Source organism: Penicillium canariense (genome assembly GCF_028826845.1).
Source record: "Penicillium canariense strain IBT 26290 chromosome Unknown utg000002l_segment0_segment0, whole genome shotgun sequence".
NCBI classification, from domain to species: Eukaryota; Fungi; Ascomycota; class Eurotiomycetes; order Eurotiales; family Aspergillaceae; genus Penicillium; species Penicillium canariense.
This window is the reverse complement of record NW_026622729.1, coordinates 4,326,435-4,352,062: the sequence shown is the minus strand read 5'-3', so window position 1 is coordinate 4,352,062 and position 25,628 is coordinate 4,326,435. Positions and strand designations below refer to the sequence as shown.

Genomic DNA, 25,628 nt, shown 5'->3' with positions numbered 1-25,628 from the left:
TTGTCGGGAAGGAAGTTTCTCTCGCTATTTGTCTCTACATTGGCGATCTCAACCCGTTCCTGTGGTCATAATATCAGAGACGATTAGGCACGTAAAGGGTTTCTGGAGGGCGCATGGGGGTCGTGGCCAGTCTAGCAAACTGGAAAGGTTAGATCTTCCCCCTTTCAAAATGAGACTTAGCTATGGACTGGATTAGTTCCAATTCCGTTGAGTGTCCGATGATGGACCGTTACAGGGCACATCCGCCGCGGCTTGAGAGGCATAGTCGGCTCATTCGACAAACCTGGTTGATCATGGACCTCTGTGTCTTCTTGGGCATATCCTTCCAGTGTTGGTGACATAGCCATGTCAATAGACATTGCAGCTATGTGTATGACTCATGCCGTGGGGTCGGTTGAACTATATCGATCACACGGGCATCAAGTCATGAAGGATGATTTTCTCAACCCGCGGTCTGGGAAAAATTTCACGCGAGTGATTCTCTGATTCTCCATGAGCCAGTTCAACGTGTGTGAAATGTTCCACTGGACGACTCGGTGGTCTCTTTTCCCTTGTGGTATGCTAGATAGCCAATCAACAAGGCTGTACTGTCGCTCAACTCCGAGAAAGAGGGTGCCATCGAGGGTGTTGAAGAGGGATGAAACAAGTAAACCCCACAACTATATATATTCTTCTGAGATCCACTCGGGACGACCCATGTGGAGTAGATAGATGGTAACTCCAACATTCCCTCCCCAAAAAAAATGGCACGACGTCCGTATTCTAGATATATTCAAATAGAGATAACCGAGCATGACAAACAGGATTTACAAACCAAAGTTGCCAAGGAGTGGGAATTGATTTGACCCCGTCGATTCGTAGACACACGAGACTAGTTTTGCTTCAAGTGGGTCTCATCCGCAGCCCTTCTGCCTTCAGGCACCGCCCGTGAAGAGAGCCTGGCGATTCACGTTTGATACACCTAGGCCTGTTTCGGGTTGAGCTGGCCAATCCTGGTCGCTTTGGCGCATCCGCCACCCTACAGGCTCCCCATCGTGGTTCTAGTGTTCTGGTGCTCTGAGTCCGCGCCGTCCGCCTTCGCCATTTACCCGATCCGTCAGAGAGAACCGCAAACATGGACAACTCCAGCACCCCGTCTTGTCCCTTCTGTCCCTTCTCGGACGCGGATGTCAGTTTCCTGGAGATGCACATTGAGTTCTGTCACACAGAGGACGGTGTCCCACAGACTCTCTTGCCCGGTGTTCATGGGCTGGACACCAGCCAGACCCCGTCGCCGTCGCCGTCGCCGTCGGCGACGACAGATGTCGAGTCGACGGAGAAATATGTCGACTGTCCCCACGGGTGCGGCGAGACGGTGACAGCGGCGGAACTAGCCACACATCTAGACCTGCATGTCGCGGAGGGTATTGCGTTCGACGACGGTGCTGACTCGACGCCGTTCAATGCCGACCTGGGCCCCAGTGATGATGATCCGTCATTCGACCAGGAGGATAAGCTCGGTCTCGAGGCTGCCTTCAAAGGGGGCAAACGAGGCGCAGACCGCGACTTTGCACGCAAAAACAATAATTCTAGACCGGCTCGAGCAAAGAGCCCTCCCAGGACTCGTGGCCTAGATGGTGCAATGCGGCTGGGGGTAATCACAAGATTGTTGATATATAATGTTTGAGGAACTTGCTAATCCTAATATCCAGCGCTCGGAACTGGGCCCTCATGCCCACGAGAAAAAGATGCCCTCGTGGTTAAAGAAGATGCTGGAGAAAGGTGGCCGAACCTCAAAGCAGACCCAGATCACCTCGGATGGGAAGCTAGCAAGGCACACCACGGTTGAAAATGAGACAGACCACCTCATTCCTGTAATAGCGAAGCTGTGTGAGCAGGACAAGACCGTCCAGCGTGCCTTTCTCTGCAACCCCAAGGTCCGCCATATCTGTAAGCTGTCCCGCGAAGGCGGGTTCTGTGGCTACCGCAATATCCAGATGCTTGTCTCGTACATCACAAAGTCACGTTGCCTGGGTCATGAGCAGTTCCCTGATGGGGTGCCGACGATTCTTGACCTGCAGGATATGATTGAACAAGCCTGGGACATGGGGTTTAATAGTACGGGGAGAACCGAGACAGGGGGCATCCGAGGGACGCGCAAATTTATTGGAACACCAGAAGTAAGTTCCTGGGGGAAAGGTGGCGGGTTGCATTTGCTCATTCCGTCCTACAGGCACAGGCTCTCTTTCAAAGTCGTGGAATTCCGTGAGTCCCTCCTTGCAATCCTTGCGTACAACACTCACCCTCCACAGCTGCGATGCCAGTAGCCTGAGTGCAAGCGAGGGGATACCTGCATCCGACAAACTCTACATGAATGTAGCGACCTACTTCCGGTCGGCCTGCTCGCTAGATGACGAGGAGACCAAGGTCTTCCAGACCGATTGTCCGCCCATATATTTTCAGCATCAAGGTATCTCCAGGCCCATGAATGTGGGATCTATTGTGTCTACAGTGCATATCTAATCCACGGTACAGGCCACTCAATGACAATTGTGGGATTTGAGATACGCGATGACGGCAGCGCGAACCTCTTGGTCTTTGATCCTATGTTCAAGACATCGCCTGCCATTTCCCGCTTGATTGGCACGTCCGCTCGGACCGAGAATCCGGTTCGGCTGCTCAAGGCATACCGGAGAGGCACTCGCTATTTGCAGAAGTATAAGCTTTTCGAGCTTCTCAAGTAAGTCGATCGACCACCTCGGATTCTCTGCAACGCTTCTCTGACTTTGGGGTCAGATTACGTACGGGTCCGACGCCAACCTCGCCCGAATCTATTTCTACATGATAGCATGCTCAACTCGACACTGGACGCACTGCAAGAGGAAACATGACGTATAACGCGCTGTCCAGACCCTTGAACCAAAAAGATCCTACCTCCCGTAGATGATATAGTGACGCCGATAAGCGATAAGCGATAAGCGATAAGCGGGACCAATGTTAGTCCGAGATAATTTCACCTGGGGAAGAAGTACCGAAGTAAATCTCGCTCAACTCCCCTGCATTAGCTTCCTTCGCTCTCATTCCCTTTCCCTGCCCAGAGAAACTCGCAAAGAATGCGATCCTCCCCGAATGTGATTGTCACCGGCACCCCCGGCGTCGGTAAGACCGTGCACTGCGAACAGCTCGCCCAGGACACCGGCCTCAAACACCTGTCCGTCAACCAGGTCGCCAAGGACCGCGACTGCTACGAGGAGTACGATGAGGAGCGGAAGAGCTGGGTTGTCGATGAGGATAAGGTACGCGGCCCTCTGGAGGTGTGAAATTTGCACTTTGCTGTGCTGCGCTGGCTCGTCCCTACCCCTCGGTTTTTTCTTTTTTTCCCTCTCTTGGTGGGGTTGACAGCGGGGTACTTGTCGCATCATGCTGTCGTGTCGCGCTTTGCGGACCAGCGTTGGGCACCTATCTTGATTAGTGTATGAACTGTATTTGCTTACGAACTGCCGTTTCCAATTCTAGCTGCTGGATGCCATTGAGGATGACGTGCTCCAGGGCGGCTACATCATCGACTGGCACGCTTGCGATCTCTTCCCCAAGTCGTGGATCGACCTCGTCGTGGTCGTCCGGTGCCCTGAAACTTCTATTCTGTACGACCGGCTAGCTTCGAGGCATGTACCCATTCTTCTTCCCTTTTTCCTGTCTCCAAGCAAGCTAGATACGCTCAGTCCTAACGCACATGCTTGCTTTAGAGGTTACCACGAAGAGAAACTACAAGAGAACCTCGATGCCGAGATCTTCGGCGTTCTCCTCGAAGAAGCCCGCGAAGCCTTCGACGAAGAGATTGTGGTCGAACTCAACAGCGAAAAAGACGGCGACGTTGATAGCAACTGCACTCGGATCGCCGAATGGGTCGAGAACTGGAAGAAGCAACATGCCGAGGACGCGGATTGAATGTGCGAAAGCATCTGAGTTAATTTTTGTGATTTGTCCGTCGCTCTGATTCTCGTCTCGAACTCGCTCAGATGGCGGGCTCTCTCTATTTCTCGCTCTATATACCCATACCCCGCGCCCTTACTGCTGGCCTTCTGCCAGCCACTGCTGGAATTTCACCAGCGCCTTGTACCGGTGCGAAATCCGGTTCTGGGCGGGAGCGTTGGTCGTTAGTACTTGTTACTTGATTCTGAAGATTTCTATGCCAGTGCCGGTGATTCCCAGCCTGCACATAAGGCTACACGCGCTTACCTTGGCCTCTTTCTCCATCTCTGCGTACGTTTGGCCTTCGTACTCGAAGATCGGGTCCCAGCCTGGATGATCGTGTTAGTAGAGCATGAGCCAGTAGGAGTACCAGTATATCAGTATGAGTCTGCTGCTCGCTCGGCATGTGTGATAAAATGATACGTACCAAAGTTCGTCGGGCCACGCGGCCGCACAATAGATCCCTGTGCATGTTCATCAGATCCAAGCTCGTCAATTCGAAGAGGCTAGAGTAGCGCGACATACCACTGTCCGTCCCTGGAACAGGATAGGCTCCTCACCAGGACCCCGGCAGAAGGCGAACGTGCACACGGCTTCCGCGGTGCGGTCGTCGAAGCCATCAAGCATCTTGTTTAGGCCCTCATGGCCCAGGGACTCCATGAAACATTTGCTAATGCATTGTTAGTAGACAGGACCGGCACCACGGGCATGGGGGAATAGGTGTTTGGTTACATGTACGGCCCCGGGAGACTCTTCAGCGCGTGGAATTCCAGCGCCGTATCCTCCGTCAACGCCGGCCCATTGATCTAACGCGTGGGCAGTCAGTGAGACCTCTTTCGGAACGACTGGCTCACAAGCCCGTTGCAGCAACAGGCACATTAGGCTTACCGCTTCGGCGGCGCGCCGCGCCTTTTCCTTCGCGATCTCTTCGATCGTGCCCTGGATTTCAGGCACGTCCACGGCCTGGTTGTCGACTTCGATGACGCTGCCGAGGATGGCACGCACCTCGGTGAGCTTGTTCTTGTTGCCCGTGATGAAATTGATCTTCGTCAAGGTCATGGTGGCGGCTTGGGTGAGTAGCGTGGGGTGTGGTGGTGGGAGACGACTTTCGGCGGAACTCCCCGCGGCGAGGGACACCGCTCGACCCGCTAAGGAAATGGCTACGCTTGTAGTTGTCTTTATGGGCATGGGGCATCTAGAGACCATCTACTTCGTACTACATGAACGACAGACGGGTATAGAACAATGCGATCAAGACAGAATCATATGCATCACTGTATGTCAAACCCGACATCTGCCCAGGCATAAAGGTCGTGGGTGAGATGTCACACTGGTCGTAATCCGTAGCTCACAGAACATCCAAGGAGAACATGTCTAATATACACACAAACTACTCCTCCAACGCCCCGTTATCTATCTCCAGTTTCTCCTGCTGCGCCATCGCCTGCGCAGACACAATTTCAGCCAGCCGCTTCAGCCGTGGCGTTTGGAGCCCTGCGGTCTAGTTAGCACTTGCGAAAGCAGACAAATTCCAGGGCGGAAGGGGGGAGGAAGGGGAGGCAAAGCCTGCGGATCATGGCACGTACAGGATGGGGTATACGTCTCCAAAGCAGTGATCACCCGGGGCTCGGCGATCTCGTAGGGGCCGCTGTCTTCCATGTCCACCGGGGTCAGGAGGAGAACGTCGCTCTTCTCGGTGACTCGAGAGGCAACGGCCTTCATGATCTCGCCGTTGATGGGCTGTTCATAGTCGGCCACGAGGTACTGGTTCAAGAGCTTTTGGATTTGGTTTGGCGAGAGCCTGGGAAGAGAAGAAGATCAGCATGGTCCCGGTAGAATACCATACCACGGAACGGAGAATCTTGCTTACATCCAGCAAATATCTTGAATGATCTCAATATCATTCAAGGTAGCCTTTTTCAGCTGAAGAAGCTTGGTCGCTTGCTGTTTCAAATAATTAGTTTATCCCCGGACTCTCGATGAAAGATGAATTGCATCACCCAGGACAAAGAACATACCATCAAATGCTCCAGCTGAAGCGTCCCCTCCGGCATATCATGGCTCTTGCACCATTCCTCGATACGAGTAATATTGTAGTTGATCTGCAGACCACGCTTCCACGACAGGAAGTTTCGGCGCATGAGCAAGTCGTTGAATGCAGTGACTCCAACCAGCTTCAAAAGCTCGGTGACGGTCTGCGTGATGATGGTGTCCTCGATGTAAAAGGCCTTCATGGCCCGATACACACCGTTGAGAAGGCTCAGCAGGTTGTCCATACTGTAGGCCGGGTTGTTGTTCGAGGGCAACAGCTTGCCGAGGAATCGGTTGGTTTCGCTGGTGACGAAACCAGGCAGAGACTGGGACTCGATGATGGCCGGAACAATCATCTTGTACAGCTTCTTCTTCAACACCTTCATCCACGTGTGGTAGATGTTGAACTCCAAGCTCTCCAAGTCATGCTTCACAATCTCCAGCAGACGATCGTACTCGTAATTGTCCGTCTTTTGCGCCTCGTACCAATCCTCGGCCAAGAAGACAAAGGACAGCATCTCGTGCACGTTGGAGAGCCAGAAGGCGCCGGGGTTGATCGCATCCTCGCCATCGTGCTGCATGACCTCCTGCTGGATAGATTGCATCACGTTGGCCAGGAAACGCTCGGATTCCTTGACGAACCCATTGTTCCACATTTCCGAAGTGACCAGATTGATCAAGTACGCAGGGAACAGGACCTCCTTGTCGGTCGGGGGAGGGGTCGAGCTTGGCAGGGGGATCTTGAGGTTGCGGATCAGACCCATAGTGACCTCGTCGTTCAAATCATCCTCTTCAGAGAGCAATTGCTCGAGTTCTGCCTCCACCGAGTCCAGACCGGGAGAGAAGGCAGCAGCTGAGCGAGCAGCGCCAGGCCCGGGAATGGCCATAGAGACAGGGCGCGGGTTGAATGCACCGCTGAAGCGATCTGTCCCGACCTTCTCTGCACCCGCACTGCGCCTCTGCGGCTTGGGCTTCTTGGTCGAGACGAGATTAATCAAACCGTTGGCAGGTGTAGGAGCAACAGCACCATTGGGCACCTCGCCATTGACACCATTGACCGGCACCGATCGCTTGGCAACCTCCAGCTCTTCTTCGAGCTCCGAAACCCGCTGGCGAAGAGCCGTCTTCTCCTTCTCGTGGTCGCCATTGACCAACTTGAGGCGTTCTAACTCCTCATTGGTGACACGGAGCGCCTCACGGGAGACTCGCTCCTCCTCCTGAAGCCGCTTGATGGTGGCTTGGGCTTCAGCATGGCTTTGCTGCAGCTTGGTCATCTCTTCCTCAACGGCCTCTAATCGAGCTGCGGTAATACCAGCCTGATTAGCCTCCGCCTGAAGCTCCTTGGCGCGCGCCTCAAGCGTGTTATGCCTGGCGCGCCAAGACTTCAGCTGGGTCTCATAGTTCTCCAGCTGCGAGACCAGGGACTTGTTTTCACGCTTCAGTGACTCCAAGTACTGGGTAAGCTCCACCACCTTGTTCTCCAACTTGTAGGAAATCTGCTTGAGATCTCGGGCTTCCTCGCGCAGCGACTTGTAGGCTAGTCGGGCTTGCTTTCCTCTCCACAAGTTCTGAACAATGACAACCTTGCGGCGATACTCTCGCCAGGACCGCAACTGGCGCCACGAGCGGAACGCACGCTGGATTACCTTGGCCGCATTGCCATTGATCGAGTCCATGATATTGCGCCGGCAGAGGAAACCCTTCATAACAGACTGGAACAAAATGACATTGTTCCGAATCTCGACGTAGCGTTTCCGGTCCTTCGACCCACGCCAGACCCTCTGAATCGTGGTCGCAGCTTTGTTCCGGCGGATTTCCTGGGCCCGCTGGCGAGCCAAGAATCCGCGGATGAAAGCCTGAGTGGTGAGAATAGACTCGCGGGCCTCCAGATAGCGGCGCCGATAATACTTGCAGCGCAGGTTCTTCTGGATCATAATCGCGCATTCGTTCAAGCGTGATGTCCGTAAATTCTCCAGGAAAGCAAGCATACCTGCCCGGAAAAAGATCTTGGTTAGACCAAGCTGGTACTTATCCTGCTTTTGGTGATTGGCATCACCAAGAGCCTTTCGCAGGATCGCATGGCACATGTTTCGGATCTCAGATGTCCACTGCGAGGAATGACAAAGCATGTAGTAGCGGATGGCAAACTCCTCATATGTCCAACGCGTAGGATATCCTGCTGTACTGATTCGAACAGTTTCCAAGACACCGCAAGCTCTAAGCTGGCTAAGAACCATAGGTCCCTCGAACTTCCAAGCTTCCTTGGCCTCGTTGGGCTTGATACAGCGGATGTAATGCACTTCGGTAGAGTTGATCGTGTTCATCAGCTCAATTAGCGAGGATTTGAAGATTCCCCCTAGTGTGGGTTTGCGGTTGACAGCAACACCGATCCGACGTCCTGGGGCTGCAGCTACGGCCTTGGATGAGACCGCAGCCGAGTCCTTCTCGCGGACCGCGGCGGCAGTGTCCAGGATTTCCTTGATGAAGTTGTTCGACGAGTTCCGCAGCACCCCCAAGTGCTCGTCAGGAACGGTGTCTCGGTTCTTCTCGATGAAGCCATCCGACTCGTAGGTGACATCAACGGCATAGTGGCAAACGGTGAAAGCGGACTTGCCAAAGCGAGGTTTCTTGTAGAACTTCTGCTTGTCGGCGGCGAAATGGTGGTGAAGCTTGGTGACGAACTGCTCATCGGATCCCATAGGAAGCCTAGATTCTTCGTCTAGAAGGGACAAAATTCCAAGTTTGGCCTCGATCAGATCGATACAGGGCTGGTTGTCCGAGAAATCAATAAACGTCCAGTCAATCTCTTCTCGAACGTATTCTTCCTGCTCGAGCTTGAACACGTGCTGGTTGAATTCCTGCTGCAATTTCTCATTCGCGTAGTTGATGCAGAACTGTTCAAAGGAGTTCTTGGCAAAATGCTCGAAACCGTAGATATCCAGGACGCCAATGAAGGTATTGACTCGTTCGAGAACCTCATCAGTGGCCAGACCGCGGTTGATTTTATCCACCAGCCAGTCGAAGAGACTCGAGTAGATGAATTTGGCAACCGAGTCCCGAACTACAATGGCCTGTTGCTGAGTGAGATTGGAGGTGATCTTCTCACCACGGGTGATGAGCTGCTTCTTGACAATCCACTTGGCAAACTCATTGGCATCAATTCCTAGCATCTCACATGCACGAACGAGGGATGGCTCGGATGATGAGAGAGAGGAGTCGGTGCGAGTGGCCGTGATCTTCACGTTACCCAGATGCAGCAGAGCCGCCAGGACGCGGAAGATTTCAGTCTGATGCTGTGCCGACACACCAATGGTGCCCAAAGACTTCCTCGTCGCATCGAACTCGGCCTTATCGTCGACACCGTCGATGATTGGCGTGCCGCCCTGGTTGAGGTAATCGAACTCCTCGACGGGCAGCATACCCAGCTCCAGCCTCTCTTCATCGGTGGCACCAGCCACAAGCTGATAGAAAATGTGGTAGTTCCGCTCCTTAAGCGGCTGGAACACAAGTCTGGATCGCTCGAGCAAATATGTCCGGATCTTTGCGCCAATGATGTTCGTTCGCTCGTCAAACATGATCTCGATGTATTTTCCGAAGCGGGAGGAATTGTCGTTCCGGGTCGTTTTGGCGTTACCGAACGCCTCCATCACCGGGTTAGTTGCCAGAATCTGCTCTTCGGTCTCACTGATGGCGTCTGCCCGGCTCGTGGTGTATTTCCCAGGCTGGTCCGAAGACTCGCGTGTCGCGAAATAGCGCATGATATATTTTGCGCTCACGGTCTTTCCAGCACCGGATTCACCCGAGACCACAATCGTTTGGTTCTTCCCGTCGCGGAGCATGTCACTATACCAGCCAGAAATCCTGTCAGCGAACGGAACCAAATCATATCAGCCCACCAGGCCGAACTGGTACTCTTACGCGAAAGCCTCTTCTGCAATGGCGAACAAGTGAGGTGCCTGGGAGGCGCGCTGCTTCCCCGCGTAGACCTGCACCATCTGCGGCACATAGAGCGAGTCCACACGGGCGAAGGGGTTTGTGGCAATCAGCACGATTCCACTGTACGTATATATCTCTTTCTGGGCATAACGGAGTTTTATAGCCTGCAGGACTGCAAAATGCTGTCAGTCGATGCAATGGGAGCACACAGGTTTCTTAGCGGAACAAACCAGCGGGCTCATTCAGATGGGACAGATTCGTCAGGTCCTCGCTCGCTTCCAACATGGCCGGGTTCATTAATGGCGGCAGATTCGAGTTGTTGTCCACCTGAAGCTCTGCCTGCGTGGTCGCGACGGTCTTGGTCTGTTTTTCCCTCGCCTGGTCAGCTGTTCCATTCCCTCTGACGGTCAAGAGAACCCTCCCAGTTCTCCGGCTGCTGTCTGGCCACACTCACCTCGCCATTCTCCAACTCGAATATCAGCTGAACCTTTTCTCCGTCCACCAGCTTCTCCTTGACCTCCGATGCGACCCATCCCTCCGTCGGGTCAGGCTGCCAGGCCCTTGTCCCGACCTCATAGATGTGCGCCATGGCGAGCGTCTGATCAGATCGGCGGGTTGGATGCAATCAGAGCAGGGAAAGGGGCGATGTGGCGGCGTAAAGATTTCCGGAAGGGTTGCGTGGTCGGGGAAGCGGGCATCCAAAAGGGGAGAGTCAAAAGGGCAGATCAATCACGAATGAGCGGTCCAAAGACAAGGAGTCTCACGGTGGCCCCTCATCGGCTCATGATCTGAAAGAAAGAAGCGAAAGAAAGAGACTCTTCGAGCGGAGGTTGAGTTGAGGGAGTGAGAAAGAAGAGCGCGGTGGTAACTAACAACTGGCCATTTAGCGAGAGCCCCTGAAGGGAGCTTTCGGGACCAACTGGACTAACTGGGGGTGCCGCGCCACACCCCCACAGCGTCTGTCACCGCCATCCGTTCTGCGCGTCGGGTCCCTGCACGATTCTTGTGTACTGACTTTGACTGCCTGGCTGAGATGGCTTTGCAATCGACGTGACTATCGTATGGACGATTTGTATTATAGCGTAGCCAGCTGAGTCGGCCCCAAGACGGGAGGCTAAGACAGCAGGACGATCTATGGACTCCGGTACGTACTCCGAATACACTCTGGAGGATACAACACGATCCTACTGTATGTACAGTATTCTACCCTATAACACACGATACCATAAGATGGACGAATCCTCATTCCCAAACAAATATCCACCAGAAAACAGAATTTTGATCAGCTATTGAGGCAGTGTCTATCGCCAACGCCCATGGGAAAAGATCAGAACCTCCCTAAGTGTTGCCGGAGGCGAATATTACACACTGATTTTATGTCAATTGATTGGAGAAATATTAGGTAGACAGGTCAAGTTCACGCAGTGCAAGGGGACAAAGTCATCAGTGAGGACAGAGAGAGAGAGAGAGAGAGAGAAGAGAGAGAAAATGGAAACATAGCAAGAACGTCAACCGCGAAGAATTCCATGAAGCATGTCAGTGAGCTGCTCCGCTCGATGGCGAGCCACTTTTGGGAGATTCTAGTTTTGCTTGCACTCGGCGGCCTCCTTCTTAGGCTTAGAGGTACCATCCTAGAAAAAAGAAAGTACAAGTCAGCGGGGTGGCCTAGATGGATAATGGGGTAAAATGGGGAGGTGCTTTTCTTCTTACCTCTTCATCCGAGTCATCATCCACGTCCCGGTCCGATCCGCGCTCGTCGTCATCCTCATCCTCGTCCTCGTCCTCGTCCTCGTCATCCTCATCCTCGAACTCATCGGGGTCAATATCCTCGCCCAGTTCCTCGAATTGCAGAGCCTCGCCGGTGAACCAGTCGATCGCACGGGGGATCAGCTTCTCCTTAATATCCTCGCCCAGCTGGTAGTCGAGCTCCAGACGCTCCTCGATGTCGCTGGCGACGGACTCGTCATCGTCCGCGGGTGGTTGAGGGGGGGAGAAGAAGTTGAAGAAGGACTCGGTGGGCACGCTGATCTTGACAACGCGGGTCTGTTTGGTGTCTGTGGGGGCGGGGAAGCGGTCAGTCTCAGGATGTTGAAACATGTGGGGAAGGGCACAGCAACCAGGGGCGGAAAACTTACTCTTGTTGCGCTGCTTCTTGCTCTCCAGACGCAGAGTCAGGTCCTTCTCATCCTTCCAGTCAATCTTCGAGCCCTCGGCGTGGTCGTAGATGAAATCGCCGCCGTAGCCGTTCTCATCCTTGTAGTAGTAGGTCTTGGAGATGGTCTTGTTGGTGAAGAACTCGTTCTCGGCAAACTCAAAGATCAGGCGGAAGCCAGGCCGGTCGAGGTACTCCATGCGAATGTCGGTGAGCTGCTTGAGGGCCTCCTCGTCGCGGTCGGTGATCATCTCGGCAAGCGAGATCTGGTTCTTCATGGCGGAGAGCCAGAACTCAGGAATGCCGGTCATGGGCTCACCCTCCTCCTCCTTCTTCTCCTCGGCCTCCTTGGCCTCCTCCTCCTCCTCCTCCTCCTCCTCTTCATCCTCCTTTCCGGCCTCAACCTCGCCCTCGGTCGGCTCGACGCCACCGTTTACGATGGTTGCACGGCGCTGGTACAGCGGGGTGAATTTGCCGAAGTACTTCTTCTCGAGCTCCAGGACCTCCTCCTGGAACTGGGCCTCCAGCTTGGCATGCTCCTTCTGGAGGCCCTTCAGACCGGCCACACGGCGGCGAACCACGGGGGGAAGGGACTCGATGTAGCCCGACGAGCGGCCGACGAGCTGGCCCAGCTTACCCTGGATCATGGAGACCAGAGCCGGATTACGGGCGAACAGGGAGGCGGCAGCCGCGTTGTCCAGGGTTTCTGTTCGAAACAGCGGTCAGGAACGCGCTCGACCGCACGAAGAGGGGATCATAGATCAGGACAGGCACCTACCTTCCTTGATGCTGGACACGCCAGGCTGCTGAGCGTGAGATGAGATGGGAGCATTGTTGGCCGGTGTGTTCTGCGGGGTCCTATTTTTCGGGGCTGGGTCAGTGGTTTTTTTCTTCGGCGATAAGCGGGCAACGAAGGAGAGAAAATCCTTACGGAGCGACCGGAAAATCGGACTTCTTATTCCTGATGGGCTCAGACATGGTGACGGGTGGTGAGAGAAAAGAGGGGGAGGTGGAAAGAGAGAGGGAGGGGGGAGGTTGGAGAAGGAAGGGAGGGGAAGAATTTGATACGGGCGTTTTGGGGGGACGAGTCTGGAAGATGGTGGGATTAGGTGGGATTGTTAGCGCCGGTGGCCGGAGGGCCTTGGCGGGACGCGCTTCTTGGTTGAGGCCAAACCCGCGCCGCTCCCAACAAGTTCTGGAACGTCTTTCTGTTCTCGCTAGTGAAGAAATAACCTTTATTCATATTTTTATTCAGTTGATATTCTTATGATCCGATCACGCCGTCCATGATTTACTAGCTATCAAGGGTGGCCGCGCATGTTACGGTCTACAAGCCCCTCCCAGTGGCGCCTTCCACCAGATAAATAGCTCGACCAGAGAAACCAAAAGGGCAATGAAAACCCCCACCCCCCCTTTCTATTTTTTGCCTCCTTTGATGATCATGATGTGGAGCCAATACTCAGTTCGTGGTGGCCCCGACCGGAGCCTGAACCATTCCCTTCTCTGAGCCACCGCACGCTGTACTTCTCGACCCGTCAACTATCCAAGAGAAAAAGAAAAAGTTAATTTTAGAAACGTGGTTCGGCGCGCGTCAAGCAATGCAGTGGAAACATAGTATGCAAGCATCTCCTGTGAAATATATATATATATCTACTATATACCCAATGGTAGACCGGAAATATGGCCAAGAAAGATATCGACTGTCATTAAAATGCGTTGCCAACCCTCTCAGTACCTACAGTAAGTCATGACAATGTACGGTGTACTCAAGGTAAGCTAAGGTACAGTAGTCGTTTAGATGATCCAGGAAGGGACGGAATGTACTGTAGAATTGACGGGTTAGTATTTGGACATTCCTTCCAATTGACTTCTGGCAGTGGGTTTCCTATCATCAATTCCCGGTCTTCGCAGACTGCGGCACTGTTAGTGAGTTGCAGTAACTACTTGTCCCGAGGATTGCCTCCTTATGTTCACGCCTGAGGCCATTCGACGTCTCAGTTATCAGTCACATGGCGATAACGGGTGTCGTTGAGTTCGGGGAATCCCCCCCCCTTCGCTGGGATGAGCTTCCCCGCGGTCATCGTCCCTGTCGCATTTTGATTCTAGCTCGTTTGTGGGTGATGTGTCCCTTGACGGACACCTCATAATCTCCCCTACCTCTTGACAGGTGTCCCTCCCCCGAGGGACCTCCATTTTCTCGGCCCGAGCAAACGCGATCAACGAGCGCAAAACTGAGCGTTCCAACACCATGAGCAGTCGGCCACAATCCCCGCCGGGGACGGGTCCCATGGATCTCTCAATGCCTCGACCGAGCCTCCGGCGGGATTCCTTGAGGAGCAGGTTCGGCACCCTTCCACTAGTGCGATGCAAACGCGATTGCTGATTTCCCCTCTAGTGTGAGCGCCGTATCCGATGTGGAGATGGCACGGAATGAGGTATGCCAAAATCCATACACCCGAGCAAGTAGTAACACCCATTGACAACAATTGTTGTAGGTCTTCGATGGCCCGATTTCCGAGAGTATCCCGTCGAGTGTTGTCTCGTTTTTGCATCGACGGAGCCGAGCCGGCTCCACCGTTAGTTTTACGTATTTTCAGGACGAAGAAGACTTTGCAGAATGGTCCAACGAAGATGCGGTGGATATGGGCAGCGATATCGAAGAATCATCGGCTGATGGACTGGGTGAGGCAGATCTCGAGTCCCATCGGGGCTCCTTCGTCTCCAAGAGATTATCTCGGGACTCTGTCGAGCACCCTCTCCTCTCTCGATATATGTCGGCGAGCTCATATGGCCGAGACAGAAGAGCAGGGAGTAGGCTTAACCAAAAAGTGTACATTGCGTCTGAGGATTTGACGGCCGTGTTTGCCGGGTTTTCCACCAGCTTGAGTGGATATGCGGTTTATCTGGCCCTGTGCGTTCTGACCGGTGGACTCGCCTACCTGCTGTTTCGCTGGTTGCCCCGGTGGTGGGTGAGACTGATCGGAAAGGCGACGCCGTTGGGGAAATGCAAGTGGATCGCAATCGAGGTGAGAAAGCTTGATCCCTTCTTCAACTATCTCAAGGCCATGTCTGTTGACACCCGAGCAGGATCAGTGGAATCAGTTCACGATTCATGATGTCGACACTCAGTCCTATGGACGTCCACTGTCAACTGTTTTCGTGGACCCACCGGGGCACGTCTACGATGAAGACACTGATCCAACAATGGTATCTCTACGCTTCCTTGATTATAGGCATATGCGCTTCTGCTACCATCCACTCGAGGATAAGTTTGCCTTGATTAGCGGCTGGAAAGACCCTTCATGGACAAATGTCAAGGTTATGCGAGAGGGCCTCGATGCCGATGAGCGTGATAGCAGGGAACAGATCTTTGGGCAGAACGTCATTGATATTCAGCAGAAAACCATCCCTCAGCTTTTGGTTGACGAGGTATGCAATCTTCATATGATCAGTGGAGACGGAGACCTTTTTCTAACCCCAAAATAGGCTTTTCATCCATTCTATATGTTCCAAGTGGCAAGCCTTCTACTTTGGTCCATTGATGAATATTATTACTACGCTGTGTGCATTTTTCTCATCTCTGTTTTCAGCATTGGGACAACCGTGTTGGAGACGAGATCGGTATGTTGGACACCTCATTAGCACCTACCTGAGGCTTGATGACTGATCTTTTCTCAGACGATGCGTCGTTTGAGAGAAATATCTCTCTTCGACTGCGACTTACGTGTCCTCAGAAATGGTTTCTGTGAGTTAACCCTTGAATTCTGGTGATCCAAAGTATGGGCTCTAATGGATGTTTCGAACTATAGGGAGATCGGTCTCTTCCCAGGATCTGGTCCCTGGCGATGTCTTTGAGTTCTCTGACCCATCCTTAGACCAGGTTCCATGTGACTGTATCTTGTTATCTGGTGACTGTATCGTGAATGAGAGCATGCTTACTGGTTTGTTTTCTATTGTTGACTGCATTCCATGGTGGAAGTTCTAACGTGCAAACAGGCGAATCTGTCCCTGTGTCTAAAATACCGTTCACTGACGAGGCTTTGAAGTACCTCGATCTCAGTGCCCCTTCGATTCATCCTAATGTAGCCAAACACTTTCTTTTCAGCGGGACCAAAATTATTCGGGCCCGGCGACCTCATAACGTTGATGATGATGAAGCTGTTGCGTTGGCGATAGTGGTTAGAACAGGATTCTTGACCACTAAGGGTGCGTTGGTCCGCTCAATGCTCTTCCCGAAACCTTCTGGCTTCAAATTCTACCGAGATTCATTTCGTTATATCGCGGTGATGGGTGTGGTCGCCCTACTCGGCTTTATCGCGTCCTTTGTCAATTTCGTCCGCCTGGGTGTAAGTTGATTATCTACCATTCGTATGCATCCCGCAATCACTGATACACAGCAGCTCGCCTGGCATCTTATCATTGTTCGAGCCCTTGATTTGATCACAATCGTGGTGCCACCGGCTCTGCCTGCGACCCTTACCATTGGCACCAACTTTGCTCTTTCACGTCTGAAGAAGCAATCGATCTTCTGCATCAGCCCTCAGAAGTGAGTGATATCCTCAGGATATTACATCTCTTCTAATTTTACTTACATATCTTCTTTCCAGGGTCAATGTTGGTGGGAAACTGGACATTGTATGTTTTGATAAAACCGGCACTCTCACGGAAGACGGTCTGGACGTCCTTGGCACGCGGACGGTTGGCAATAACCACAGGTCAGTCTTTCTGTTTCGATAAGCCCCCAATCAGCTCTAAACTATTGCAGATTCTCGGAACTGTTGTCTGAAACATCTTCTGGTATTCTGCTTTCTCCACCGGCGGCAAGTTCTCCCTGCGATCTTGAGAAGCAGCGGAAAATTGTCTACACTATGGCGACATGCCACTCCCTCCGACTTGTGGATGGTGAACTCCTTGGAGACCCTCTTGATGTGAAAATGTTCCAATTTACAGGCTGGTCATACGAGGAGGGCGGCAGCCATCCTTCTGAGCAGACAAGTCCCAAGTTTGACACAATTATCCCATCTGTCGCAAAGCCACCGATGACTCACGCTGGCGATAGCCAACTGAATGGGCCAAATGTAAGTTCTTCTCCATGAGACATTGACCTGGATATGCTGCTCACACCTGAATTTGCTCTAGATTCCTGTCGAACTTGGTGTCCTGCGGAATTTCGAATTTGTTTCGGAACTCCGCCGAGCTAGTGTGGTCGTTAGGCAGTTCGGTGACAATGGTGTAAGCTTTTTTGTCAAAGGCGCACCCGAGAGCATCAAGGATATCTGTATTCCCGAATCCCGTAAGTGTCACCTCTCTTGCCATTGTCTCAGACTGCAGCCGCTCATTTAGTATTGCAGTGCCTTCCGATTATGATGAGTTGTTGAACCACTATACACACAAGGGATACCGCGTCATCGCTTGTGCCACCAGATATGAACGCAAACTAAGCTGGATGAAAGTCCAAAAGCTAACACGCGCCGAAGCTGAAAGAAATCTGGAATTTGTAGGCTTTATCATCTTTGAGAACAAGTTGAAGCCCACTACATCCCAGGTGATATCTGAGCTGAATCAAGCTGGGATCCGTAACGTCATGTGCACAGGTGACAACATCTTGACTGCGGTCAGTGTTGCTCGCGAGTGCCAGATGATCGGTCCCAATGAGCAGTGCTTCATCCCACATCTTGTCGAAGGTAAGTCACTTATAGGATTCCATCATTTGTGCCCCTTGAGCTGACTAAATATCAAAGATCCGGGCCTCGTCACCAAATCTTCCCTTATCTGGGAAAGTGTGGACAATCCAGACCTCCGACTGGATCCGCGGACGCTTCTGGTACTAAAAAGCCACCCCTAATGTCATTCATCGCAGCTAATTCCTTCTTAGCCCATGGAGACTACGGCAGAAACCGATCTATCTATCCCTGGAAATGCCTTGCACGAGCGTAATTACTGTGTGGCTGTTACGGGCGACGTGTTCAGGTGGATGATCGACTATGGCAATGAGGATGTGCTCAACAGGGTAAGTTGGTGCAGCAATCCAGGCTCCATTCTAGAAGCTTCTTAATAACTTCGTTTTCTGCTCAGATCCTCGTCATTGGCAAAGTATTTGCCCGGATGTCGCCAGATGAAAAGCATGAACTCGTTGAAAAGCTTCAGTCCATCGATTACTGCTGTGGTTTCTGTGGAGACGGTGCAAACGATTGTGGTGCTTTAAAGGCAGCAGACGTTGGCATCTCCTTGTCAGATGCCGAAGCCTCCGTGGCTGCCCCCTTCACGAGCCGGCAATTCGACATATCCTGTGTGCCAAAATTGATTCGGTAGGTTTTCAGTATCATATGTACAAAGACAAGGAGCTAACCAATCGTACAGTGAGGGTCGAGCCGCTTTAGTGACAAGCTTCTGCTGCTTCAAGTTCATGAGTCTCTATTCTGCCATCCAATTCTCCTCGGTCAGCTTCCTCTATACGTCAGGGTCGAACCTTGGTGATTTCCAGGCAAGTGCAAACAAGTTCACAATATCCATGGATACATGAGCATCTTCAAGAAGGTAGCTGACTCGGGTTTATAGTTCCTATTCATCGACCTAGCTCTCATCATGCCCATTGCCATCTTCAGTGAGTTACCCACCCATTTTTTTTTGGCGTCATTTGCATGCAAGCTTACAATCATGTAGTGGGCTGGACTGGTCCTTATCCCACTCTTTCTCGAAAAAGGCCCACTGCGGATCTCGTGTCACGCAAGGTTCTGACCCCTCTGTTGGGTCATATTACGCTGGTAGTCCTGGGTCAGCTTGCCATTTTCAAGACTGTCCAGTTGCAACCCTGGTAAGTGGACGTCTCTGGAATTGTGGCGACATGGTGTGGTTATTGATCATTTCTGCCATCCAGGTTTATGCCTCCACAGCTTGATCTGGAGAAGAGCAATATTGTGAATTCGGAGAATACCGCCCTTTTCCTATTCTCCTGCTTCCAATATATTCTCACCAGCATTGTCCTTAGCGATGGGCCGCCGTTCCGGCAGCCAATGACGCAAAACGGTGAGTACAGACCGTGCGCTTCTCATCGAGATCCAACACTGACAGCTACCTCGGCGACAGCTCCTTATTTGTGCACTATCGTCATTGACCTTGCAATCGCGGGTTACATGCTCTTCCGCCCCTCCGAATGGGTTGCGAGCGTGATGCAGCTGACTTTCATGTCAGATGGCTTCCGCAGCTGGATTATGGCGCTGGCATTCGGGGCTTTCGTACTTACCTGGATAGCTGAGGCGGTTGCCTTCCCTCGCTTGGCACGCATCATTGGCCATATCCGCGCTCGCCTGCAGCCCAACTTCCGCAAGAAACGCCGCCAGTACAAGGTTCTTCTCGAGCAAATGCGCCTGTGATCCATGTTTCTCGGATAGGATTGGCGCTGTATTTATAAATAGAAGTGTAGAGAAAGTGTGGTCTCTTTTGCAGTCTTTTTCACTGTCGCATTGTCTCCTAACGGAAATGGTATAATACATTTCAACTGTCCAAACTCGAACCCCGTCGGGGACAAGGACTCTCTAAACAAAGAAAAAAGCACGATGAAGCGTCATGATTGATTGATTCCGATTCAATCAAAATTGCGCATGGGTTTATAGCGAGACGCATAGGTTTCGAGGCACACAGACTCCGTCGTTCAGTGGTCCCATGGGTGCTTCCAGCCCAGCAGGGCGGCACCATCCTTCTTGGCTCGGTACATGAGCTAAATGCAGGGTTCAAGGGTCAGTATTCCACATATCCAAGAATTGGGCGGAGCGGGGAGTCATACGAAGAACCACATGCTGGCGCCTAGGGCCGTGGCAGTGAAGCGGTAGAGCGGTCGCACCGGGTGGACATGGATAGGGTGGTGGGCGTTGCCTGCCATGACTAGACGAATTGGATCAGTCTGAGATATTGTCAGCCTGACGGGATCGGGGCCACTCACTGCGTTTGTGTGGTGCAAGTGGTTTGCTTCACGAACGGGCAGATTGCTGGAGGAGAAGCGGCTGGCGGGCGAGGTCGAATATCCATCACGTGACCAGTGACGGCACGCGCCGTTTTCCATTCACGGCGAGTTGCACTTTGCAGCAGCGCATTGCCTCGAACAGTCTAACAGTTTTAGCCACTTGGGTCTGGGGCGCTTTGGACGCTACAGACAATACTCTTGGCCTCCTCCGGCGCAAGGTCCCCAGGCACCCCCGCGCCTCCTGTTCCTATTCCAGCTCCGGCCCTTTTACCGCGGCCTCTGAATGGCCAGGCCTGGACGACACCGCATAACATCTCCGGCGACTTGAAGCCCTGCTGGTTGCCTACGTCTCTTCCTCCGGTCTTCATCTTATCTCATGCTATGATCTTAGGCTCGTGATCTATCTCTAGACTCCTTACCCTCCCCCGGGAACTCCTTCATTACTCCAACTAGCACCACCCACCAGCATCCTGCGCTAGCCAACTTCATGAAGCACGATTGACTTTCTCGGAAAACGCTCCTCTCCCCCTTATAGCAATCATCGAACCCAACACATATCACAGCCTGCGAGGCAATTCGTTCCGCGCATTCCCTTGCCCGTTAGGGCAGACGTTAGGGACAATATGGCTATACTTTCACTCGAGAAGGATAGCGAGGGCCAGCTTCGGTTTCCCGGCTGTTCCAACATTCGCGACTTTGAATTCATCGGCAAACTTGGCGAGGGGACTTTCGGGTATGTTTTTGTCGAGTGTTCCTACCAATGGGTTTATTGACTGGTGCGCAGGGAGGTCTACAAAGCGAGATCCAAGAAGGACAACTCGATTGTGGCCTTGAAGAAGATCCTCATGCACCATGAGAAGGAAGGGGTAAGTGCATTGCTTGCATTACCTTCACCGCAGTCACTCACATCCTGGATGATAGTTTCCCATTACGGCGATTCGTGAAATCAAACTCTTGAAAGCGCTCTCTCACGTCAATATATTGCAACTCAAGGAGATGTCGATTGAGCGGAGCAAGGGTCAGAGCATGCCATATATCCTACCTCTCGGGCATATTTCTGATGATGACCTTAGGCGAAGGACGCAAAAAGCCCAGCATGTACATGGTCACCCCTTACATGGAACATGACCTAGCAGGACTTTTAGAAAACCCTGCTGTTCAGTTCACGGAGCCACAAATCAAGTGCTATTTGTATCAGCTGCTGGAGGGCTTGCGGTACTTGCATGCGGTATGCATCTCTTCTATGTTTAAGCCAAGAGAACATTGACCTGATGGCTATCGCAGAACCACATCCTGCACCGAGACATGAAAGGTGTGTGATAACAGAAGTCATTACATCTTGGACCTCGGCTAATATGGTATTGGGTTTAGCTGCCAATCTCTTGATCAGCAATGGGGGCATCCTCCAGATCGCCGACTTCGGTCTTGCACGACCCTTTGATGAGCCTGCCCCACAACCCGGAAAAGGCGGCGGAGAGGCTAAAAGAGAATATACCGCGCTGGTTGTTACGAGATGGTACCGTCCACCAGAGTTGCTACTGCAACTCCGGCGGTATACGTCCGCCATTGACATGTGGGGAGTCGGGTACGAATTTTTTTTTGGCTTCTTTGCTTCACCTTTCTGCGTCTTCCTACAGTTTCTGATGGTTTCAGGTGTGTGTTTGGTGAGATGTTCAAGGGAAAACCGATCCTTTCCGGCAGCAGTGATCTGAATCAAACTCAACTCATCTTCTCGTTGGTGGGAACTCCTACGGAAGAGAACATGCCCGGGTGGAGTTCGCTTCCAGGATGCGATGGAGTGAAGAACTTTGGGTACAAACGAGGAAACCTTGCCGAAGTATTTAAAGAGTGTGTAATCTCCAACGTTCCCATGAGCGTGAGCGCTGCTCGTGAAAGAGACTAGACTGACCGACCATTAGGCAAAGCCCCGTGGCCGTTTCACTCCTGACGGAGCTTCTCAAGCTTGACTGGCGCAAACGCATCAATGCAATTGATGCTCTGAAACATCCCTACTTTACCACACCTCCCCTTCCCGCGAAACCCGGAGAGATCCCCCGTTTCCAAGATTCCCACGAACTGGATCGAAAGAAATTCCGCGACCAGCGAGCTCCTATGCCTCCGGCGCCGGCAATGGGCTCCTCCGATGCTCCCTCCACCGGAGGATGGGCCGGGCCCGGCTCGAGGCCAGACTCCCGAAACAGCCATCACAGTCGGATCCCGGGGGCCGCCCGCGGCGGCCGACCAAACGGCCCAGGGGGCGCCAACCGACGGGGTCCCTTTGCGCCCCAACAGCGAGAGAGCGGGCTTCCTCCGCGGCCGCCGTCTGCGGCCCATCAGCAGTGGGAGGGGTCGCAGGCCGGCAGGACCGACAGGACCGACGGACGAGATGACCAGCGGCGAGACCGGTTCAACCAAGGTCGGCCCAGTGGAAGATTTCCCCAAGGCAGCAATGTTGACTCGTATGTTCCGAGCTATGGGGGCAATTCTCACGATCGTGGTCGAGAAGCCGGTGACTACAACAACTCTCAATCCAATCAGGATTGGCGTGGGGCAAACCGGCGTGACTTTCGCCGCGACCCTCCCCGGAGAAGGAGCCGGAGCCCTGGCTTTAGAGATGCGGGCAAAGAGTGAAGCTTCGGGCCCAGCGGATCTTTGTCGCTGCTTTCTCTCCTCCTCCTCTCCCTCCCCTCCTCTCCTCATGTTCTCCTCTTCCCCTCGTCCTCTTCAAAATCCGCTAGAGAGTCCGTCTACCATGGTGATTCTCGATACACGGGATGGGAGATGCGTTCCCGAAGGCCAGCGAGTAATTGAAATGAGTTTGTCCAGTTTGGAGTTGCTGGACGAGTTCATATCAGGTTCCCAATGCCCCCGTGATGATGTATTCTACATGAATGGCCTACATCCAACTATACAGCCCTTGTATCCTCAAATCATTAAAATGAAAACCGTTTCATGTCATGACTTTTATCTAGCCTCCGGTAACCAAGTATTGTCGAGCACAAAACTATATATCTCACGTAAAATTTGGTCGCATGAAGCACAGCATCCCCGTCGCCGGGGTAATAAAAAAGGTATTTGCAAAGTACAATCCTAGAGGGACCTCGTTGAAAGGGCCCCTCCCCTGAGTTTGTCAAGTGTGAATGGCCCAGGAGATTTCATTCAAACATGTCAAGTTGATTACAATGACGCGTCTGGAAGTACGCCTTCTAGTACAGAATACGAGTCATGATTCGGGCTGCGGGACTGGTTAGTATGGGAGCTTGTAACGTTGTGGAGGGGCAGAGCAAAAGGGACGGTGGATCTTACAAGAAAGGCTCTCGAATCTCTCATACAGATCTTTGATTTGCGTAGAGTTGACATCACTGATATCGGCCATCAGATAGGCAACCTGGTCATGGTGAATTAGGAGTTAGTTCATGCTGCTACCTTCTTTGCCCGAGTGTGGATACTCACGTCGCCTCTGCTATCGGTCATCTGCTTGTCCACGTTGTGGTCACCAATGATTTCGTTAACTGCACAATCATGTCAGTCTCTTTCTTTCTGGTTTGCTTGCCTGCATTCAAGCAGGATGAGAATAGGTCGTACCCTTGCGCAGCACACCGGGAATGTTCTGGTGAATATACACCACCTATCAAACAGCCGTTTAGTCTCGTTCTCTAGAGTTACTCCAGCAGCAGAGGCCTGATTGCAGGATTGCAGAGAATAGGAAACTCACCCGGGCGTGGTTCGGTTCATCCATGGTCAAGGAACGGAGGGCTACTTCGGGCAGGTTGACGGCACCCAGTGTGGTACCCTCGTTGACATATCGGGTCAGAGCCGTCGCAACCTCAACACCAATGGCACTCTGGGCCTCCTCGGTGCTTCCTCCGATGTGAGGAGTCAGGATCAGGTTCTTGAGCGCACGCAGATCAGCACCCCAGGTGTTCAGATCATTGTTGAAGTAGTCGCCGTTCCCGGCAGGTTCATTGGGGTACACATCGAGAGCGGCACCGGCAACTTTGCCGCTGCGCATAGCCAAGATGAGCGCCGGAATATCCACTACGGTACCACGGCTGGCATTGATCAAGTAGCTGCCGGTCTTCATCTGCTCGAACTGCTTCTGGCCAATCATGCCCTTGGTCTCGGCAAGCTCGGGCACATGGCAGGTGATGAAATCAGCCTCCGCCAGGAGGTCGTCCAAAGTGTTGACCTGGCGGGCGGTACCCAGAGCCATCAGATTGAGAACGTCATAGAAAATGACGGACATGCCCATGGACTCTGCCAATACCGATAGCTGCGCGCCAATATGACCATATCCAATAATACCTATGGGAGGGAGCCGTCAGTATCAGGTATCGAGATGAACCAAATCGGGGGGTTCGAAAGAACCACACAAAGGAGCAACCAACTAAGATCTACCTACCCAATGTCTTTCCACGAATCTCCCAGCACTTGTTGCTCACCTTGTTCCAGGTACCATTGTGCATTTCGTTGGAGCGGTCGCCCAGCTGGCGAGCGAGGCAAATGATCTCGCCAATGACGAGCTCGGCGACACTGCGGGAATTGCTGAACGGTGAGTTGAAGACAGCGATACCGTGATCGGCCGCATATTGAAGGTCCACCTGGTTGGTTCCAATGCAGAAGCATCCGATCACGATCAGATTCTTGGCCTCCTTGAGAACCCGCGCGGAAAGCTTGGTCTTGGAGCGGATACCAATGACATGGACATCGCTGGATGGTAGCATCAGCGAACGTGTATCTTCAAATTGGATCCTCCCCAGCCCCAGAGGAAACCTACCGAATCTTCTCAATCAGCTGATCTTCCGGGAGGGACGACTTGAGGAATTCCACTTGGTAGCCCTGCCGCGTCAGAATGTCACGGCCTGCTTGGTTCACATTCTCCAGCAGCAGAACCTTGATATCCTCGGTGGCGAAAGGCTTCAGATGCTTCGCATTGATCAGAGGAATCGTCCGCGTCAGCGCGGAGCCGTGGCTGGAGGGGGAGTGGAAGGAGGCGGAGGGCGAGGTCGAGAGGTACTGGGCCTGCGCAGCCAGGTCGTCCGTGCGAGGACGAATATCTTTCGCAGTTGTCATGACGGCTGTTTTGGGGAGGTGGAGGTGGAGGAAGTAATTGAGTGGAGGAAAGAGAAAAGAGTGTGAAAGCGAGGTCTCAAGATATGAAGATATGAAGATATGAAAGGTATGGACGGTGTGAATCACCGGGTCGTCCAGCCCACATTATATAAGCTTCACCGCGAGTCTCCGGAATCGGACCGTCATGGAAGCAGACTTCGCAGGCACAGGCCAATGGCTATGCGTCAGCGTCAAGGTTGATTGGGTTCACTTTTCGAAATGCGGTTTCATTGAGTCACTATGTATTTTATCTTACCGTTTTTTTCCTTCCACGGGTCCTCATTCGTTGTGACTCACGAGAAGCGAAATGCCGTGATGGAGGGGCAGGGCAATTGCGGGGCGGAGAACTTTTTTTTTTGCGTTTTGCCGCCCGCGCAGGGCGGGCCTAGCGTGAATGAACTACTCCGACTTGGATGATTGATAATTAACTACGCGTAACTACTCGTAGTCACTACGGAAAACTTTAGTACACTTGTATAGTCAGAA

At 52.7% G+C, this 25,628-nt stretch overlaps 9 protein-coding genes across 9 annotated transcripts; 4 read left to right on the top strand and 5 right to left on the bottom strand.

Annotated features, from left to right (window-relative positions):
- Positions 1–1,114: 1,114 nt before the first annotated feature.
- On the top strand, positions 1,115–2,824 carry N7482_004721 (C78 family peptidase; the record flags this gene model as incomplete). Its single annotated transcript, XM_056686846.1, has 6 exons — positions 1,115–1,633; positions 1,692–2,159; positions 2,213–2,244; positions 2,292–2,449; positions 2,515–2,719; positions 2,776–2,824. The coding sequence occupies 6 exons, from the start codon at positions 1,115–1,117 to the stop codon at positions 2,822–2,824; spliced, it is 1,431 nt and encodes a 476-aa protein (XP_056545588.1).
- A 268-nt stretch (positions 2,825–3,092) lies between these two features.
- On the top strand, positions 3,093–3,927 carry N7482_004720 (nucleoside triphosphates FAP7; the record flags this gene model as incomplete). The annotated part of the gene is made up of 2 exons (XM_056686845.1): positions 3,093–3,275; positions 3,496–3,927. 2 exons carry the CDS (start codon positions 3,093–3,095, stop codon positions 3,925–3,927), a joined length of 615 nt encoding a protein of 204 aa, XP_056545587.1.
- A 120-nt stretch (positions 3,928–4,047) lies between these two features.
- N7482_004719 (non-canonical purine NTP pyrophosphatase) lies at positions 4,048–5,010 on the bottom strand (the record flags this gene model as incomplete). The annotated part of the gene is made up of 5 exons (XM_056686844.1): positions 4,048–4,116; positions 4,219–4,280; positions 4,379–4,439; positions 4,477–4,605; positions 4,690–5,010. 5 exons carry the CDS (start codon positions 5,008–5,010, stop codon positions 4,048–4,050), a joined length of 642 nt encoding a protein of 213 aa, XP_056545586.1.
- A 331-nt stretch (positions 5,011–5,341) lies between these two features.
- N7482_004718 (type V myosin) lies at positions 5,342–10,507 on the bottom strand (the record flags this gene model as incomplete). The annotated part of the gene is made up of 7 exons (XM_056686843.1): positions 5,342–5,445; positions 5,538–5,752; positions 5,822–5,895; positions 5,970–9,825; positions 9,901–10,090; positions 10,149–10,281; positions 10,373–10,507. 7 exons carry the CDS (start codon positions 10,505–10,507, stop codon positions 5,342–5,344), a joined length of 4,707 nt encoding a protein of 1,568 aa, XP_056545585.1.
- Positions 10,508–11,498: 991 nt separating this feature from the next.
- On the bottom strand, positions 11,499–13,048 carry nap1 (histone chaperone NAP1; the record flags this gene model as incomplete). Its single annotated transcript, XM_056686842.1, has 5 exons — positions 11,499–11,549; positions 11,629–11,972; positions 12,054–12,776; positions 12,849–12,928; positions 13,002–13,048. The coding sequence occupies 5 exons, from the start codon at positions 13,046–13,048 to the stop codon at positions 11,499–11,501; spliced, it is 1,245 nt and encodes a 414-aa protein (XP_056545584.1).
- Positions 13,049–14,318: 1,270 nt separating this feature from the next.
- Positions 14,319–19,443, top strand: N7482_004716 (uncharacterized protein; the record flags this gene model as incomplete). The annotated part of the gene is made up of 21 exons (XM_056686841.1): positions 14,319–14,410; positions 14,466–14,505; positions 14,566–15,096; positions 15,158–15,499; positions 15,557–15,691; positions 15,749–15,815; positions 15,880–16,011; positions 16,067–16,416; positions 16,471–16,616; positions 16,678–16,785; positions 16,836–17,148; positions 17,210–17,363; positions 17,422–17,754; positions 17,812–17,894; positions 17,946–18,080; positions 18,146–18,378; positions 18,431–18,554; positions 18,629–18,674; positions 18,734–18,884; positions 18,948–19,096; positions 19,157–19,443. 21 exons carry the CDS (start codon positions 14,319–14,321, stop codon positions 19,441–19,443), a joined length of 3,951 nt encoding a protein of 1,316 aa, XP_056545583.1.
- Positions 19,444–19,721: 278 nt separating this feature from the next.
- Positions 19,722–20,129, bottom strand: N7482_004715 (uncharacterized protein; the record flags this gene model as incomplete). Its single annotated transcript, XM_056686840.1, has 3 exons — positions 19,722–19,787; positions 19,854–19,970; positions 20,010–20,129. The coding sequence occupies 3 exons, from the start codon at positions 20,127–20,129 to the stop codon at positions 19,722–19,724; spliced, it is 303 nt and encodes a 100-aa protein (XP_056545582.1).
- A 524-nt stretch (positions 20,130–20,653) lies between these two features.
- On the top strand, positions 20,654–22,661 carry N7482_004714 (CDC2/CDK family serine/threonine-protein kinase; the record flags this gene model as incomplete). The annotated part of the gene is made up of 8 exons (XM_056686839.1): positions 20,654–20,763; positions 20,815–20,896; positions 20,952–21,048; positions 21,104–21,258; positions 21,315–21,342; positions 21,402–21,615; positions 21,684–21,878; positions 21,950–22,661. 8 exons carry the CDS (start codon positions 20,654–20,656, stop codon positions 22,659–22,661), a joined length of 1,593 nt encoding a protein of 530 aa, XP_056545581.1.
- Positions 22,662–23,236: 575 nt separating this feature from the next.
- Positions 23,237–25,103, bottom strand: N7482_004713 (D-3-phosphoglycerate dehydrogenase; the record flags this gene model as incomplete). Its single annotated transcript, XM_056686838.1, has 7 exons — positions 23,237–23,265; positions 23,337–23,418; positions 23,484–23,542; positions 23,616–23,658; positions 23,746–24,335; positions 24,433–24,740; positions 24,808–25,103. 7 exons carry the CDS (start codon positions 25,101–25,103, stop codon positions 23,237–23,239), a joined length of 1,407 nt encoding a protein of 468 aa, XP_056545580.1.
- Positions 25,104–25,628: the final 525 nt, after the last annotated feature.